The 14215-nt window shown below is 59.9% G+C and overlaps 1 protein-coding gene across 2 annotated transcripts in view; it reads left to right on the forward strand.

Annotated features, from left to right (window-relative positions):
• The window catches only part of NUMA1 (nuclear mitotic apparatus protein 1), a 69050-nt gene extending 55109 nt beyond the window's left edge, over positions 1-13941 (forward strand). For both annotated transcript variants that reach the window (XM_069759517.1, XM_069759518.1), the window contains exons 15-25: positions 2538-2579; positions 6864-6926; positions 8553-8783; positions 9111-9283; positions 9425-9680; positions 9796-10081; positions 10224-10366; positions 10456-10692; positions 10781-10888; positions 11389-11607; positions 12148-13941. In XM_069759517.1, the coding sequence (XP_069615618.1) occupies positions 2538-2579; positions 6864-6926; positions 8553-8783; positions 9111-9283; positions 9425-9680; positions 9796-10081; positions 10224-10366; positions 10456-10692; positions 10781-10888; positions 11389-11607; positions 12148-12162 (1773 nt within the window). In that variant the 3' untranslated portion in view covers positions 12163-13941. The remainder of the gene's footprint in view (positions 1-2537; positions 2580-6863; positions 6927-8552; positions 8784-9110; positions 9284-9424; positions 9681-9795; positions 10082-10223; positions 10367-10455; positions 10693-10780; positions 10889-11388; positions 11608-12147) is intronic.
• The last annotated feature ends 274 nt before the right edge of the window (positions 13942-14215 follow it).

Here is a 14215-nt window from a genome sequence, read left to right on the forward strand (position 1 = left end):
AGGGGCTAAACTAGTGGGTGCAAGGGTCGTAGTTATCTGGGGGCCATAAGGTCCCTTCAGCCCATATGAGAAGCCCCTTTATTTCTGCGATGGTTTGGGAGCGGGGGAGGTGCTTTAGTTTTTACATCGTGGCCCAGTAGTTTCCTAGTAACCCCACTGCTAGCATTATCACCCATCTTCTGCAGGTGTTAGTGGTTGTCCAGGATTCGAAAAAACATGGCGGCTTCTTTATCCTCTCATTCCCGTCACAGGCTGAGATTGATATTGAAGCTTTTCTTTATTAAAGCGAATTGGAACAGGCTGCAATACCACCTGTGTACACGGGTGCAGGGGTGGCGCTGTTTATGGACTAAAGCAGCAATCTTTTTTTCCATTAAGAATCGGCTCCAGGGCCCCTGAGATCTATATAAAGCCAAAATGCTCTGGGCGTCCGTTCAGTCTGACTGACGGCTAACATAACGTAGCGGTGTAAGGGGGACGTCCACCTACAACAAAATAGTCTGATGTAAAGATAATGAATGGCCCCCAGATCATAGGGGATCAGCCCCCCACCTCTGAATACAGCCCCCTGCTCCTGACAAAAGGAAGGACCGTGGTAGTGATGGCTCTGCACAGTGTACAGTGTAAATTCGGGGGCAGCAGGACGCCCGGACCCTTAGATGTGAGCGCGGGGTCTTCAATGCTCCGTTGTGGATTCAGGGCTCCTGGGGCAGCAGGGCTCTCATTCTCTAGTGCTCAGATGTGGGGATTCAGGGGTCCCGGGGGCAGCAGGTCTCTTGTCCCCTAGTGCTTAGATGTGAGCGTGGAGATTCGGGGGTCCTGGGGCAGCAGGGGTCTCTCGTCCCCCTAGTGCTTAGATGTGAGCGAGGGGATTCGAGGGTCCCGACGGCAGCAGGTCTCTCATCCCCTAGTGCTTAGATGTGAGCGTGGGGATTCGGGGGTCCCAGGGGGCAGCAGGTCTCTCGTCCCCTAGTGCTTAGATGTGAGCGTGGGGATTTGGGGGTCCCAGGGGCAGCAGGTCTCTCGTCCCCTAGTGCTTAGATGTGAGCGTGGGGATTCGGGGGTCCTGGGGGCAGCAGGTCTCTCATCCCCTAGTGCTTAGATGTGAGCGAGGGGATTCAGGGGTCCCGGTGGCAGCAGGAATCCCGTCCCCTAGAGTTTAGACGTGAGAGTGGGGTCTTCAATGCCATGTTGTGGATTTAGAGGTCCCAGGGGGGGCAACTGGACACCTGTCTCCTTAGACGTGAGCGTGGGGTTTTCAATGCCATGTTGTAGATTCGGGGGTCCTGGGGCAGCTGGACTCCTGTCCCCTTGGATGTGATGTGGGGTCTTCAGTGTCGCATTGTAGATTCAGGGGTCGCTTTAGATGTGAGCGTGGGGTCTTCAATGCCGTGTTGTAGATTCGGGGGTCCCGGTGCAGGTGGACTCCTGTCCCTTTTAGATGTGAATGTGGGGGCTTCAATGCCGCGTTGTAGATTCGGGGTCCTCTTAGCTGTGCGTGTGGGGGCTTCAATGCCACGTTGTAGATTCGGGGTCCCCTTAGCCGTGAGTGTGGGGGCTTCAATGCTGCGTTGTAGATTTGGGGTCCCCTTAGATGTGAATGTGGGGGCTTCAATGCCGCGTTGTAGATTCGGGGTCCTCTTAGCTGTGAGTGTGGGGGCTTCAATGCCACGTTGTAGATTCGGGGTCCCCTTAGATGTGAATGTGGGGGCTTCAATGCCGCGTTGTAGATTCGGGGGTCCCGGGGCAGGTGGACTCCTGTCCCTTTAGATGTGAGTGTGGGGGCTTCAATGCTGCGTTGTAGATTTGGGGTCCCCTTAGATGTGAATGTGGGGGCTTCAATGCCGCGTTGTAGATTCGGGGTCCTCTTAGCCGTGAGTGTGGGGGCTTCAATGCCACGTTGTAGATTCGGGGTCCCCTTAGATGTGAATGTGGGGGCTTCAATGCCGCGTTGTAGATTCGGGGTCCTCTTAGCCGTGAGTGTGGGGGCTTCAATGCCACGTTGTAGATTCGGGGTCCCCTTAGATGTGAATGTGGGGGCTTCAATGCCGCGTTGTAGATTCGGGGGTCCCGGGGCAGGTGGACTCCTGTCCCTTTAGATGTGAGTGTGGGGGCTTCAATGCTGCGTTGTAGATTCGGGGTCCTCTTAGATGTGAATGTGGGGGCTTCAATGCCGCGTTGTAGATTCGGGGGTCCCGGGGCAGGTGGACTCCTGTCCCTTTAGATGTGAATGTGGGGGCTTCAGTGCCGCGTTGTAGATTCGGGGTCCTCTTAGCTGTGCGTGTGGGGGCATCAATGCCGCGTTGTAGATTCGGGGTCCCCTTAGATGTGAATGTGGGGGCTTCAATGCCATGTTGTAGATTCGGGGTCCCCTTAGCTGTGAGTGTGGGGGCTTCAGTGCCGCGTTGTAGATTCGGGGTCCTCTTAGCTGTGAGTGTGGGGGCTTCAATGCCACGTTGTAGATTCGGGGTCCCCTTAGCTGTGAGTGTGGGGTCACTATGGCGGAGCTCATCTTCACCTCTCCCTTCATGTCGCAGGTGGAGCAGTTGGAGGCAGCGAAGAAGGAGCAGTCTGACCAGGTAACGGGTGTAACCTCCTCTCGCCTCCAGCTCCTTAAACGGTGACTGTGCATGCCGCTAACATCCCCGCTCTGCGCCATCTCTGGGCTCTCGCTCCGCAGCGGTTTTTCCTTGCGAACTGTTTGCCCCGGGGCCACAGCAGAACACGGGACCCCGTTGCGGCGTGAGCTGAATGTGCCGCGCCCGTTCCTCCCGCTCTTGTAGTTGAATAAATTCTGCTGTGGAGAGAAAAAAACTCCAATGACCAAATCTCACGCAGGTTAGAAAACTTCCATTTCTTCGGCATCTTCTGCTTCCAAGCCGTGAATCTCCTCCCTGTGATTCCCTGTAATTGTAGGCTGGCCGGTGCGGCTGGCCGGCATCTAGTACATGTTATACAATGCCTGCTCCATGATTCCTCCGTGTAATTCTGAGCCCGCAGCCGCTCACAAGCTTTGTGCCCGACCCTCCCCATACCCCAAGTGACGTCGGAATGATCATCTCCCCTGCTACCCCCCCCGTCCTCTGCCAACCCTCCCCTCCGTCCTCTGCTCCCCCCCCTTCCGTCCTCTGCTCCCCCCCCCCCCGTCCTCTGCTCCCCCCCCCGTCCTCTGCTCCCCCCGTCCTCTGTTCCCCCCCGTCCTCTGTTCCCCCCCGTCCTCTGTTCCCCCCCGTCCTCTGCTCCCCCCCGTCCTCTGCTTCCTCCGTCCTCTGCTCCCCCCCCTGTCCTCTGCTCCCCCCAGTCCTCTGCTTCCCCGTCCTCTGCTCCCCCCCCGTCCTCTGCTCCCCCAGTCCTCTGCTTCCTCCGTCCTCTGCTCCTCCGTCCTCCGCTCCCCCGTCCTCCGCTCCCCCGTCCTCCGCTCCCCCGTCCTCCGCTCCCCCGTCCTCCGCTCCCCCGTCCTCTGCTCCCCCACCCGTCCTCCGCTCCCCCACCCGTCCTCCGCTCCCCCGTCCTCCGCTCCTCCGCTCCCCCGTCCTCCGCTCCCCCGTCCTCTGCTCCCCCTGTCCTCTGCTCCCCCCCAGTCCTTCGCTCCCTCATCCTCTGCTCCCCCCAGTCCTCTGCTCCCCCAGTCCTCTGCTCCCCCCAGTCCTCTGCTCCCCCAGTCCTCTGCTCCCCCCAGTCCTCTGCTCCTCCACTCCTCCGCTCCCCCGTCCTCCGCTCCCCCGTCCTCCGCTCCCCCGTCCTCCGCTCCCCCGTCCTCCGCTCCCCCGTCCTCCGCTCCCCCCCCCCCGTCCTCCGCTCCCCCGTCCTCTGCTCCCCCGTCCTCTGCTCCCCCTGTCCTCTGCTCCCCCCAGTCCTTCGCTCCCTCATCCTCTGCTCCCCCCAGTCCTCTGCTCCCCCCAGTCCTCTGCTCCCCCCAGTCCTCTGCTCCCTCCAGTCCTCTGCTCCCCCCCGTCCTCCGCTCCCCCGTCCTCTGCTTCCTCCGTCCTCTGCTCCCCCCCGTCCTCTGCTCCCCCCCGTCCTCTGCTCCCCCCAGTCCTCTGCTTCCTCCGTCCTCCGCTCCCCCGTCCTCCGCTCCCCCGTCCTCCGCTCCCCCCCCCCCCGTCCTCCGCTCCCCCCCCCCCGTCCTCCGCTCCCCCGTCCTCTGCTCCCCCTGTCCTCTGCTCCCCCTGTCCTCTGCTCCCCCCAGTCCTTCGCTCCCTCATCCTCTGCTCCCCCCAGTCCTCTGCTCCCCCCAGTCCTCTGCTCCCCCCAGTCCTCTGCTCCCTCCAGTCCTCTGCTCCCCCAGTCCTCTGCTCCCCCCCGTCCTCCGCTCCCCCGTCCTCTGCTTCCTCCGTCCTCTGCTCCCCCCCGTCCTCTGCTCCCCCCCGTCCTCTGCTCCCCCCAGTCCTCTGCTTCCTCCGTCCTCCGCTCCCCCGTCCTCCGCTCCCCCGTCCTCCGCTCCCCCCAGTCCTTCGCTCCCTCATCCTCTGCTCCCCCCAGTCCTCTGCTCCCCCCAGTCCTCTGCTCCCCCCAGTCCTCTGCTCCCCCCAGTCCTCTGCTCCCCCCCGTCCTCCGCTCCCCCGTCCTCTGCTTCCTCCGTCCTCTGCTTCCTCCGTCCTCTGCTCCCCCCCGTCCTCTGCTCCCCCCAGTCCTCTGCTTCCTCCGCTCCCCCGTCCTCCGCTCCCCCCAGTCCTTCGCTCCCTCATCCTCTGCTCCCCCCAGTCCTCTGCTCCCCCCAGTCCTCTGCTCCCCCCAGTCCTCTGCTCCCCCCAGTCCTCTGCTCCCCCCCCCCCCCCCCGTCCTCCGCTCCCCCGTCCTCTGCTCCCCCCAGTCCTTCGCTCCCTCATCCTCTGCTCCCCCCAGTCCTCTGCTCCCCCCAGTCCTCTGCTCCCCCCAGTCCTCTGCTCCCCCCAGTCCTCTGCTCCCCCCAGTCCTCTGCTCCCCCCCGTCCTCTGCTTCCTCCGTCCTCTGCTTCCTCCGTCCTCTGCTTCCTCCGTCCTCTGCTCCCCCCCGTCCTCTGCTCCCCCCAGTCCTCTGCTTCCTCCGTCCTCCGCTCCCCCGTCCTCCGCTCCCCCCAGTCCTCCGCTCCCCCCAGTCCTCCGCTCCCCCAGTCCTCTGCTCCCCCCAGTCCTCTGCTCCCCCAGTCCTCTGCTCCCCCAGTCCTCTGCTCCCCCCAGTCCTTCGCTCCCTCATCCTCTGCTCCCCCCAGTCCTCTGCTCCCCCCCCGTCCTCCGCTCCCCCGTCCTCCGCTCCCCCGTCCTCTGCTCCCCCTGTCCTCTGCTCCCCCCAGTCCTTCGCTCCCTCATCCTCTGCTCCCCCCAGTCCTCTGCTCCCCCCAGTCCTCTGCTCCCCCCAGTCCTCCGCTCCCCCCAGTCCTCCGCTCCCCCAGTCCTCCGCTCCCCCCCGTCCTCTGCTCCCCCCCGTCCTCTGCTCCCCCCAGTCCTCTGCTCCCCCCAGTCCTCTGCTCCCCCCAGTCCTCTGCTCCCCCCAGTCCTCCGCTCCCCCCAGTCCTCCGCTCCCCCAGTCCTCCGCTCCCCCCCGTCCTCCGCTCCCCCCAGTCCTCCGCTCCCCCCAGTCCTCTGCTCCCCCCAGTCCTCTGCTCCCCCCAGTCCTCTGCTCCCCCCAGTCCTCCGCTCCCCCCCCCCGTCCTCCGCTCCCCCGTCCTCCGCTCCCCAGTCCTCTGCTCCCCCAGTCCTCTGCTCCCCCCAGTCCTTCGCTCCCTCATCCTCTGCTCCCCCCAGTCCTCTGCTCCCCCCCCCCGTCCTCCGCTCCCCCGTCCTCCGCTCCCCAGTCCTCTGCTCCCCCTGTCCTCTGCTCCCCCCAGTCCTTCGCTCCCTCATCCTCTGCTCCCCCCAGTCCTCTGCTCCCCCCAGTCCTCCGCTCCCCCAGTCCTCCGCTCCCCCAGTCCTCCGCTCCCCCCCGTCCTCCGCTCCCCCCAGTCCTCCGCTCCCCCCAGTCCTCCGCTCCCCCCAGTCCTCCGCTCCCCCCAGTCCTCTGCTCCCCCCAGTCCTCCGCTCCCCCCCCCCGTCCTCCGCTCCCCCGTCCTCCGCTCCCCAGTCCTCTGCTCCCCCAGTCCTCTGCTCCCCCCAGTCCTTCGCTCCCTCATCCTCTGCTCCCCCCAGTCCTCTGCTCCCCCCCCCCGTCCTCCGCTCCCCCGTCCTCCGCTCCCCAGTCCTCTGCTCCCCCTGTCCTCTGCTCCCCCCAGTCCTTCGCTCCCTCATCCTCTGCTCCCCCCAGTCCTCTGCTCCCCCCAGTCCTTCGCTCCCCTGCCCTCTGCTCCTCCTTGTGTGGACTTGATCATTACATAAGACGCAGAATCGTGCACGAACCTGCAAACAGTTTTCAATGAAGACGTCAGCATGGCCCCTCTGTTAGTGCGGGGGAGGGGGAGACGGCAGTGCATGCTGGGAGTGGGCACAGGGCTGCTGGAACATGCAGCATTAATCTCATGGCTGCGGACACAGTGCGCTCCTGTCAGCGTAGGATCGTGGCATGGTAACACGGGGTGGGGCAGTGCAGTGGTCCCCAGCCTGGTGGTCTCCAGCTGTGTAGTTCCTGCATATGTTGGAGACTGTAATTTTGCATGGGGGGGTTGATCGTTCTGCAAAAGCTGGAGGTTACCAGGCCGAAGACCACTAGGATAGCAGCTGGGGAGGTATGTTGGATCTGTCGAGGAGCGTGTGAAGACCAGTGCATGCTGGCAGTAGTAGTTCTGCGGAGCACAGTGTGGCACCGCTGGGATAGTGGCTGTGCAGACGTCAGTCTTCCTGGCCTAGAAGTGTGGATCTGCCGCTGACACGAGTGCACCTGCCGCCACGTTGTGATTCGTTTCCATGTCTCGGGTCCAGTCACTGATGTCTTCTCCACTTTTGGTTTTGCAGGTCCGGGATCTGAACAAACAGATTGAGAAGGGGGCTCAGGCTGCGGAGCACTACAAGGCACAGGTGGGTCCTCGGCAGCAAATTGGGGGCCTCTCGGCAGACTCTGGTGCAGTCCTGTAAGGCTACGTTCAGACTAGCGTTGTGCGCCGCTGCGTCGGCGACGCACAACGCACCGAAAAACGCTGCAAAACGCACGCAAAAACACTGCGTTTTGCGACGCGTGCGTCGTTTTTTGCCGAAAATCGTACGCAAGAAAAATGCAACTTGTTGCGTTTTCTTGGTCCGACGCTTGCGGCAAAAAAGACGCATTTGTCGCAAAACGCAACAAGCAAAAACGCATGCGTCCCCCATGTTAAACATAGGGGCGCATGACGCGTGCGTCGCCGCTGCGTCACGCGGCGCCGACGCACACTAGCACAACGCTAGTCTGAACGTACCCTAAGACATAAACAACGTGTCTGAGAGATGAAGGGTGTGTGCCCCCCCGGACCCCTGTCTCAGGCAGATTCACCCCCTGCACGATCCGTCATCTCAAGAAGTAACTGCTGAATTGTGTGCCATAAATGTAAACTGAAGATGAAACTCCTCCGGGGTCTCGTCTCGTCTCGTCTCCTCCGGTTGTCTCGTCTCCTCCGGTTGTTTCGTCTCCTCCGGTTGTATCGTCTCCTCCGGTTGTATCGTCTCGTCTTCTCCGGTGTCTCTTCTCGTCTTCTCCGGTGTCTCTTCTCGTCTTCTCCGGTGTCTCTTCTCGTCTTCTCCGGTGTCTCTTCTCGTCTTCTCCGGGTGTCTCGTCTCGTCTTCTCCGGGTGTCTCTTCTCGTCTCCTCCGGGTGTCTCGTCTCGTCTCCTCCGGGTGTATCGTCTCGTCTCCTCCGGGTGTCTCGTCTCGTCTCCTCCGGGTGTCTCGTCTCGTCTCCTCCGGGTGTCTCGTCTCCTCCGGGTGTCTCTTCTCGTCTCCTCGGGGTGTCTCTTCTCGTCTCCTCGGGGTGTCTCTTCTCGTCTCCTCGGGGTGTCTCTTCTCGTCTCCTCGGGGTGTCTCTTCTCGTCTCCTCCGGGTGTCTCGTCTCGTCTCCTCCGGGTGTCTCGTCTCGTCTCCTCCGGGTGTCTCGTCTCGTCTCCTCCGGTGTCTCTTCTCGTCTCCTCCGGGTGTCTCTTCTCGTCTCCTCCGGGTGTCTCTTCTCGTCTCCTCCGGGTGTCTCTTCTCGTCTCCTCCGGGTGTCTCTTCTCGTCTCCTCCGGGTGTCTCTTCTCGTCTCCTCGGGGTGTCTCTTCTCGTCTCCTCGGGGTGTCTCTTCTCGTCTCCTCCGGGTGTCTCTTCTCGTCTCCTCCGGGTGTCTCGTCTCGTCTCCTCCGGGTGTCTCGTCTCGTCTCCTCCGGTGTCTCTTCTCGTCTTCTCCGGGTGTCTCTTCTCGTCTCCTCCGGGTGTCTCTTCTCGTCTCCTCCGGGTGTCTCGTCTCGTCTCCTCCGGTGTCTCTTCTCGTCTCCTCCGGTGTCTCTTCTCGTCTTCTCCGGGTGTCTCTTCTCGTCTCCTCCGGGTGTCTCTTCTCGTCTCCTCCGGGTGTCTCTTCTCGTCTTCTCCGGTGTCTCTTCTCGTCTTCTCCGGGTGTCTCTTCTCGTCTCCTCCGGTGTCTCGTCTTCTCCTTGGTCTTGTCTCCATCGCTTCTCACCCAGGTCTGTTGCTTCCTCCGCAGATGGAGAAAGCGAAGGTTCACTATGATGTGAAGAAGCAGCAGAGCCAGCAGCTGAGCGCGGAGCTGCAGAGCGTCACCCGGGAGCAGGAGGCGCTGCGCAAGGAGAACGCAGAGCTCAAGGCAGAGTCCGAGCGGGCGAGCAAGGAACTACAGCGCTCGCTGCTGCAGAACAAGGAGGCCCAGAAAACCAGCAAGACCCTGAGCTACCAAGTGCGGAGCCTGGAGGCCCAGGTGAGGCCGCTGTGCTCCGGGGCAGGACGTATAGAGTATTACAGCACTATTCCACTTGTAGTCCCCCAGGACTCGGATAGTGACATAACAGGCGGCATATAGACGCCCATTCCTGAGTCCATGTGCAAATCGCAGGATGCTCTCGTCTGGACTGTTTTTTTCGGCCGAGAACATGTTAGTGTCATAGTCGCAGCCATCGGACGCACCCACGAGGGTGCAGCACGCTCATGTGAACGAGGCCTGACTCTGCAGCCTGTGTCGGCTTCTTGTATGGCGGGTGGTTTCGCCGATTGTGCACCATCAGGAGAATGTGTCTTCTTCCCACAGGTGGAGGACGCCAATCGTCAGCTCCGCGAGCTCAGTAAGGCTCAAGCTCCCTCTGAGACCATGAAGAGCCGGGAGACCCTGCGCCCACCACGAGTCACCCGGAGCCACGCAGACGTTAGTGTAGACAGCCTGGACATGAGCGATGAGGAGGAAGACCCCCTGAACTCCACCAGGTACGTGTGACAGCCGGGCAGCGGCTCTACAACAGCTGCAGATCACTTCATCCTTCTGTACAATGCGGGGAACATTGGGGGACAGTTACTATGTGGAAAGCTGGTGGACTGTAGACTCATTTGTGCGTGTTCTCTTTATAGCAAGAACGGTCGCACTCATCAGCTCCCTTCCAAATCCACTGCCAAGTCCAGCAGCCCCACGGCCGCCGCGTCCAACCGGCTCCCTAGGAAAGTGGAGTCCCTGGAAAGCCTGTACTTCACCCCCATCCCCACCCGCACGCGCTCCAAGCTGGACAGCAGCATCGGCTCCATCCCCGACCTGTCCCTGGACTCCTCCAAGAAGACGCGCTCGGCCCGAAGGCGGACCACCCAGGTCATCAACATCACAATGACAAAGGTGAGCGGAGGCCGCACATGGAGCCGGGAGCGTGCACGTGTTCTCGGTGCCAGCGTAGGGATCTGTTGGTGGTAGTAGTGCTGCTGGGAGCCATTATACATCTCTTACTCCACAGAAAACCAAGGAGGAAGGAGAACCAGAAAGCCCCAACACCTCGTTCTACAGCCTGCGCTCCTCGCCCTCGCACCAGAACCTGCACCAGCCGCAGGACAGCCACCGCCGCGGAGGGAAGCCGCAGCCTGCCACATCCGCTCCTGCCCTCACCAGCCTCCCCTCGCTGGAGTCACTGGTGAAGCCCGAGCTCACGTCGTCTGACGACAGCCTGAACAACTCTGTGCTGATGAGTCTGCCCGGCTACCGGCCCACCACCCGCAGCTCTGCCCGCCTGTCCCAGGCAGGAGGTGAGTGCCAGCAGCTCCGCACTGCGCGTGTTTCAGCATCCTCCCTAGTGATGCAGAGGATTTGGGGGTCTGAGACCACCCATCTGCTGCTCTGGAGCCATACACAATCCTCAGTATTGCCACTTCTCACCATGTCATGTAGCCTCCGGTCGGAGCAGCTTCTACCTGAACACGTGCCAGGATGAGCCGGACCCCCAGGAGGACTGGAGCAGAATAGCCGAACTGCAGCAGCGAAACCGGGCCTGCCCCCCGCACCTGAAGACCAGCTACCCCCTGGAGTCCAGGGTAGGTGTCTCCTGAGTGGTGGTCTCTAGTATGTTGATGGTGGTGTCAGGTGCTCACGTTCCCCTCATACAAAGCTGCCTGTGTCACAGACGACTCTCCTGACCTCCTCCATCACTGATGAAGAGGTGAAGACCGGCGACCCCCAGGAGACGCTGCGACGGGCCACGCTGCTGCCTGCACAAATCCAGGAGTCTGTGGGCAGCACGAGGAGGATGACCCTGGCAGCCACCGGGACTGAGCATTCGTGGGCCGGCAGCAGCATCACCACGAGGCAGCAAAGGAAGCGCGTGTCCGAGGAGTCTCATTACGGGCCGGACACTCCGGAGGTAACGGGGAAGTTTGGGGGTCCTTGGTTATTTTCCCTCCTTTTTATAATTTATATCCAACACGACCCGACTTCTATTTCCTCCTCAGTCTAAGAAGTCTGCCAGCTGCTTCCCACGGCCAATGACCCCAAAAGAAAAATCTGAGACACGAAGATCGTCCGCCGCAGAAAGCAAAGCCGGCGTGAGCCAGCAGCAGGTGAGACCCGGCCGGTGTACGGCAGACAGTGGGGGCAGCAGGAGCGCAGCTGCCATGTACGCACCATTCACCTCTTAAGGCACACGTGGACGCTGCGCACCATTCACCACGTACGGCACACGTGGACGCTGCGCACCATTCACCGCGTACGGCACACGTGAACATTGTGCACCATTCACCACGTACGGTGCACGTGGACACTGCGCGCTATTTACCGTGGACAGAGCCCCGTTCGCCACATATAGTATCCATAGATCAGGTGGATATGAGGGTTTAGGTACATGTGATGGTGAAACCCCCCACATCTGTTGCAAACCCAGCGAGGACCACCCTTAAGGGTTATTACAGTCACGCAGGGGCAGCTGCAGAAGGCTTGGTGCATCGGTGATGACCCTTCGCTATGTCTCCAGACACTACCACCCCACGCAGCCTCCCTCTATGCGATACCTCCCCCTGGGTGCGCCGTCTTCTCAAGATGTTTTCTTTCCCTTCTCCGTTAGTCACATACCAGCCGTCGTCAGACCATGGCCTACAACATTCTTAATACCCCCAAGAAACTGGGGAGCAGCTTACTGAAGAGGGGTCTAAGCAAAATGTCCACCCCCAGGTCTACACCTCAGGGACGTGGAGGCAGCAGCAAGGCCTCGCTCCTTGGCATCCGCAAGTCTCCCAACAGAAAGTCCCCGCGGGGGTCTGGGAAGTCTCCGAAAAATACAAAGGTCAGTGCTTTTTGATGCCAGGGGGGCGATTGTGAGACTTTGGGGGTGTCTGTGATACTGGGGAGGAGGGGGATTTGTGAGAGCCGGGGGGACATTGTGAAACCCCGGCATCTATAGATGTGCACTGCTCCCAGCATGTATGATCGGTGTCAGGCATTCATCACACATATACGATGCTGCCTCTACCCGTCCAGCTGTGACTGTGGGGTCGGACCCCTCACTTTTCTCTGCTATTTACCTGCTATCTCAGGGTGTAATGTCAGTTTTCTCCCATACAGGAGTCTCCGGATACTAATGCACAGGTAACGGTGGAGGGAGAGGTGTCAGCACTGGATGGGGGTGCACGGTTCAGGGTCACTACTGTAGCCCCTTGGTACAGCTGTCCTCACCAGATAGCAGCAGCTGCCATCATATGGGGGGGAGGGGGGGTTGCGGAGGTCGCAGTCGCAAGCGTTGCCTGATTGTAATGATACGTCTTCTGTGCCTGGGGGACGCCGTCCTCTGCTGATATGTGGGTACATTATTATTTTTTTCCTCTAGAAAAAGAACAAGTGAGGCTGTGGACGGAGCAGCTCTCCATGTCTCTGGACCGACTCTTTCCTGGGTTGGAGAATGGCCGTCTCGTAGTGTCCGATCACTGCACGCTCTCTGCTTTGTGCCCCCGGACCCCCTCACGCTGCAGTCCTCTCCATCGGCGGGACCGGCGGCCTCGATCCCTGGACTATAAGGCTTGCATTTCGTGCTCCCGTCTCTGGTGTGCGGCAGTTTTATTTTACTCGGTGGATACGAAGAAAACATTTAGTGCCTTATTGCTGTGGCTTCTGTAATTTAGCTAATTTTTTTTTCTATTTATTAAAAATGTTTGTGCCCCTCACGATATCTGCACATCCGGGACCCTACGGTAGTATTCCGGACCATCGCAGATCACCCCTCCCTACAAGGCAGCAGCCCGGGTGTTGTCGCTCCCTCTAAGTGGAGCTTGTCGTCATGTCGCCCGTCCTCCTTCGTCCACTGCAGCTCTATCAGCGGATCATCACCGGCGTAAGCAGCAGGCGCTGATTGAGAAAAGTCAGTCACACAGCGAGGAAGTTGCAGAGAAAACCCAGAGCGTCCTGAGTTTACGCCGGTCTCATAGGTTTGCCCAATTTCTGATAATAGCAGGAGTGGCCGGGCCGACCGCCGCAGACCAAGAAAAGTTTCTTTAGTGATGAGAGTGTCCTCGGATATTGAGCATGCCCGGGTGTTACTCTAGTATATTGGGCGTGCTCGAGTAACATGTTTGAGACCCTGCGGCTGTATGATTCACAACTTTTGGACAGCCGCAACACCCGCGAGGATTGCCTGTTTGTTAGACAGCCACAACACCCGCGAGGATAGCCCGTCTGTTAGACAGCCGCAACACCCGTGAGGATTGCCCGTCTGTTAGACAGCCGCAACACCCGCGAGGATTGCCCGTTTGTTAGACACCACACCCGCAAGGATTGCCCGTTTGTTAGCCACAACACCCGTGAGGATTGCCCGTTTGTTAGACACAACACCCGTGAGGATTGCCCGTTTGTTAGATAGCCGCAACACCAGCGAGGATTGCCTGTTTGTTAGACAGCCACAACACCCGCGAGGATTGCCTGTCTGTTAGACAGCCGCAACACCCGCGAGGATTGCCCGTTTCCTAGACAGCCACAACACGCGAGGATTCCCCATTTGTTAGACAGCCACAACACCCGCGAGGATTGCCCGTTTCCTAGACAGCCACAACACATAAGGGATTTCCTTACCGCGGTGAACCATGCAGCCACAGGGGCTCGAACATAATACACGAGCCCGCCCGAGATACTCTGATAACACGATATCCGAGCACGTTCATGCACCACTATTTTCCATTTGCTTTTACCATTCATTGTAAGTTTACTGTTCCTTTAAGACGAGTCCCCCACATCCTGTAATGTGGGCTGGCTGGGTAGAGTAAGGACCACCGCACATCAGTGACCGCTGGGACCTTGGTCTGAATCGGACAGCACAGAGGAGCTGAAGGGGGCCCCACGTTTGGTCTCCCGCCCCCATCCTGCAGAACTGCAGGGTCCACTTTAGTTTGTACCCCTTTTGCCCATGGTGATGACCCCTCGTCAATGAAGGTGCAGCGGGGGGGCCTCCAGACCATGTGAAATCTGATGAAAGATTTAGGACTTTGATATTTTTCTACATGTTAGTTTCTCATGCTCCTGTACAGGCGGTAGTGCTGAGGATGATGGGGGGGTTGTTGTCCGTCCTGGTGTAATCTGAGATTCCCGCTGTTGTCATTTGTATTTTTGTAAATAAAGTTATATATGCTCGTGACTCGGCTTCTGCGCGGCTTTACTCCACGTGACCGAACCCGCGAGGATGAGATCTAGAGATGCGGCGAGGTGAACTCCTGACGCCTCCAGCGCTGCCGAAGAAGGATCAGGACAATGTGGACGCACACAAGGGAATATATGAATTATTGAAAAAAAACATAAAAAGAAAATCCACAACACAGATTCATATACACACAAGGAAAGTAAATGGATCCCATCCACAGATATTGGGGGACGATATATTCCAGAATAGCCCCCTGAGTATATGAGGGATG

This window comes from Ranitomeya imitator, chromosome 3 (assembly GCF_032444005.1).
Source record: "Ranitomeya imitator isolate aRanImi1 chromosome 3, aRanImi1.pri, whole genome shotgun sequence".
Lineage (NCBI taxonomy): Eukaryota > Metazoa > Chordata > Amphibia > Anura > Dendrobatidae > Ranitomeya > Ranitomeya imitator.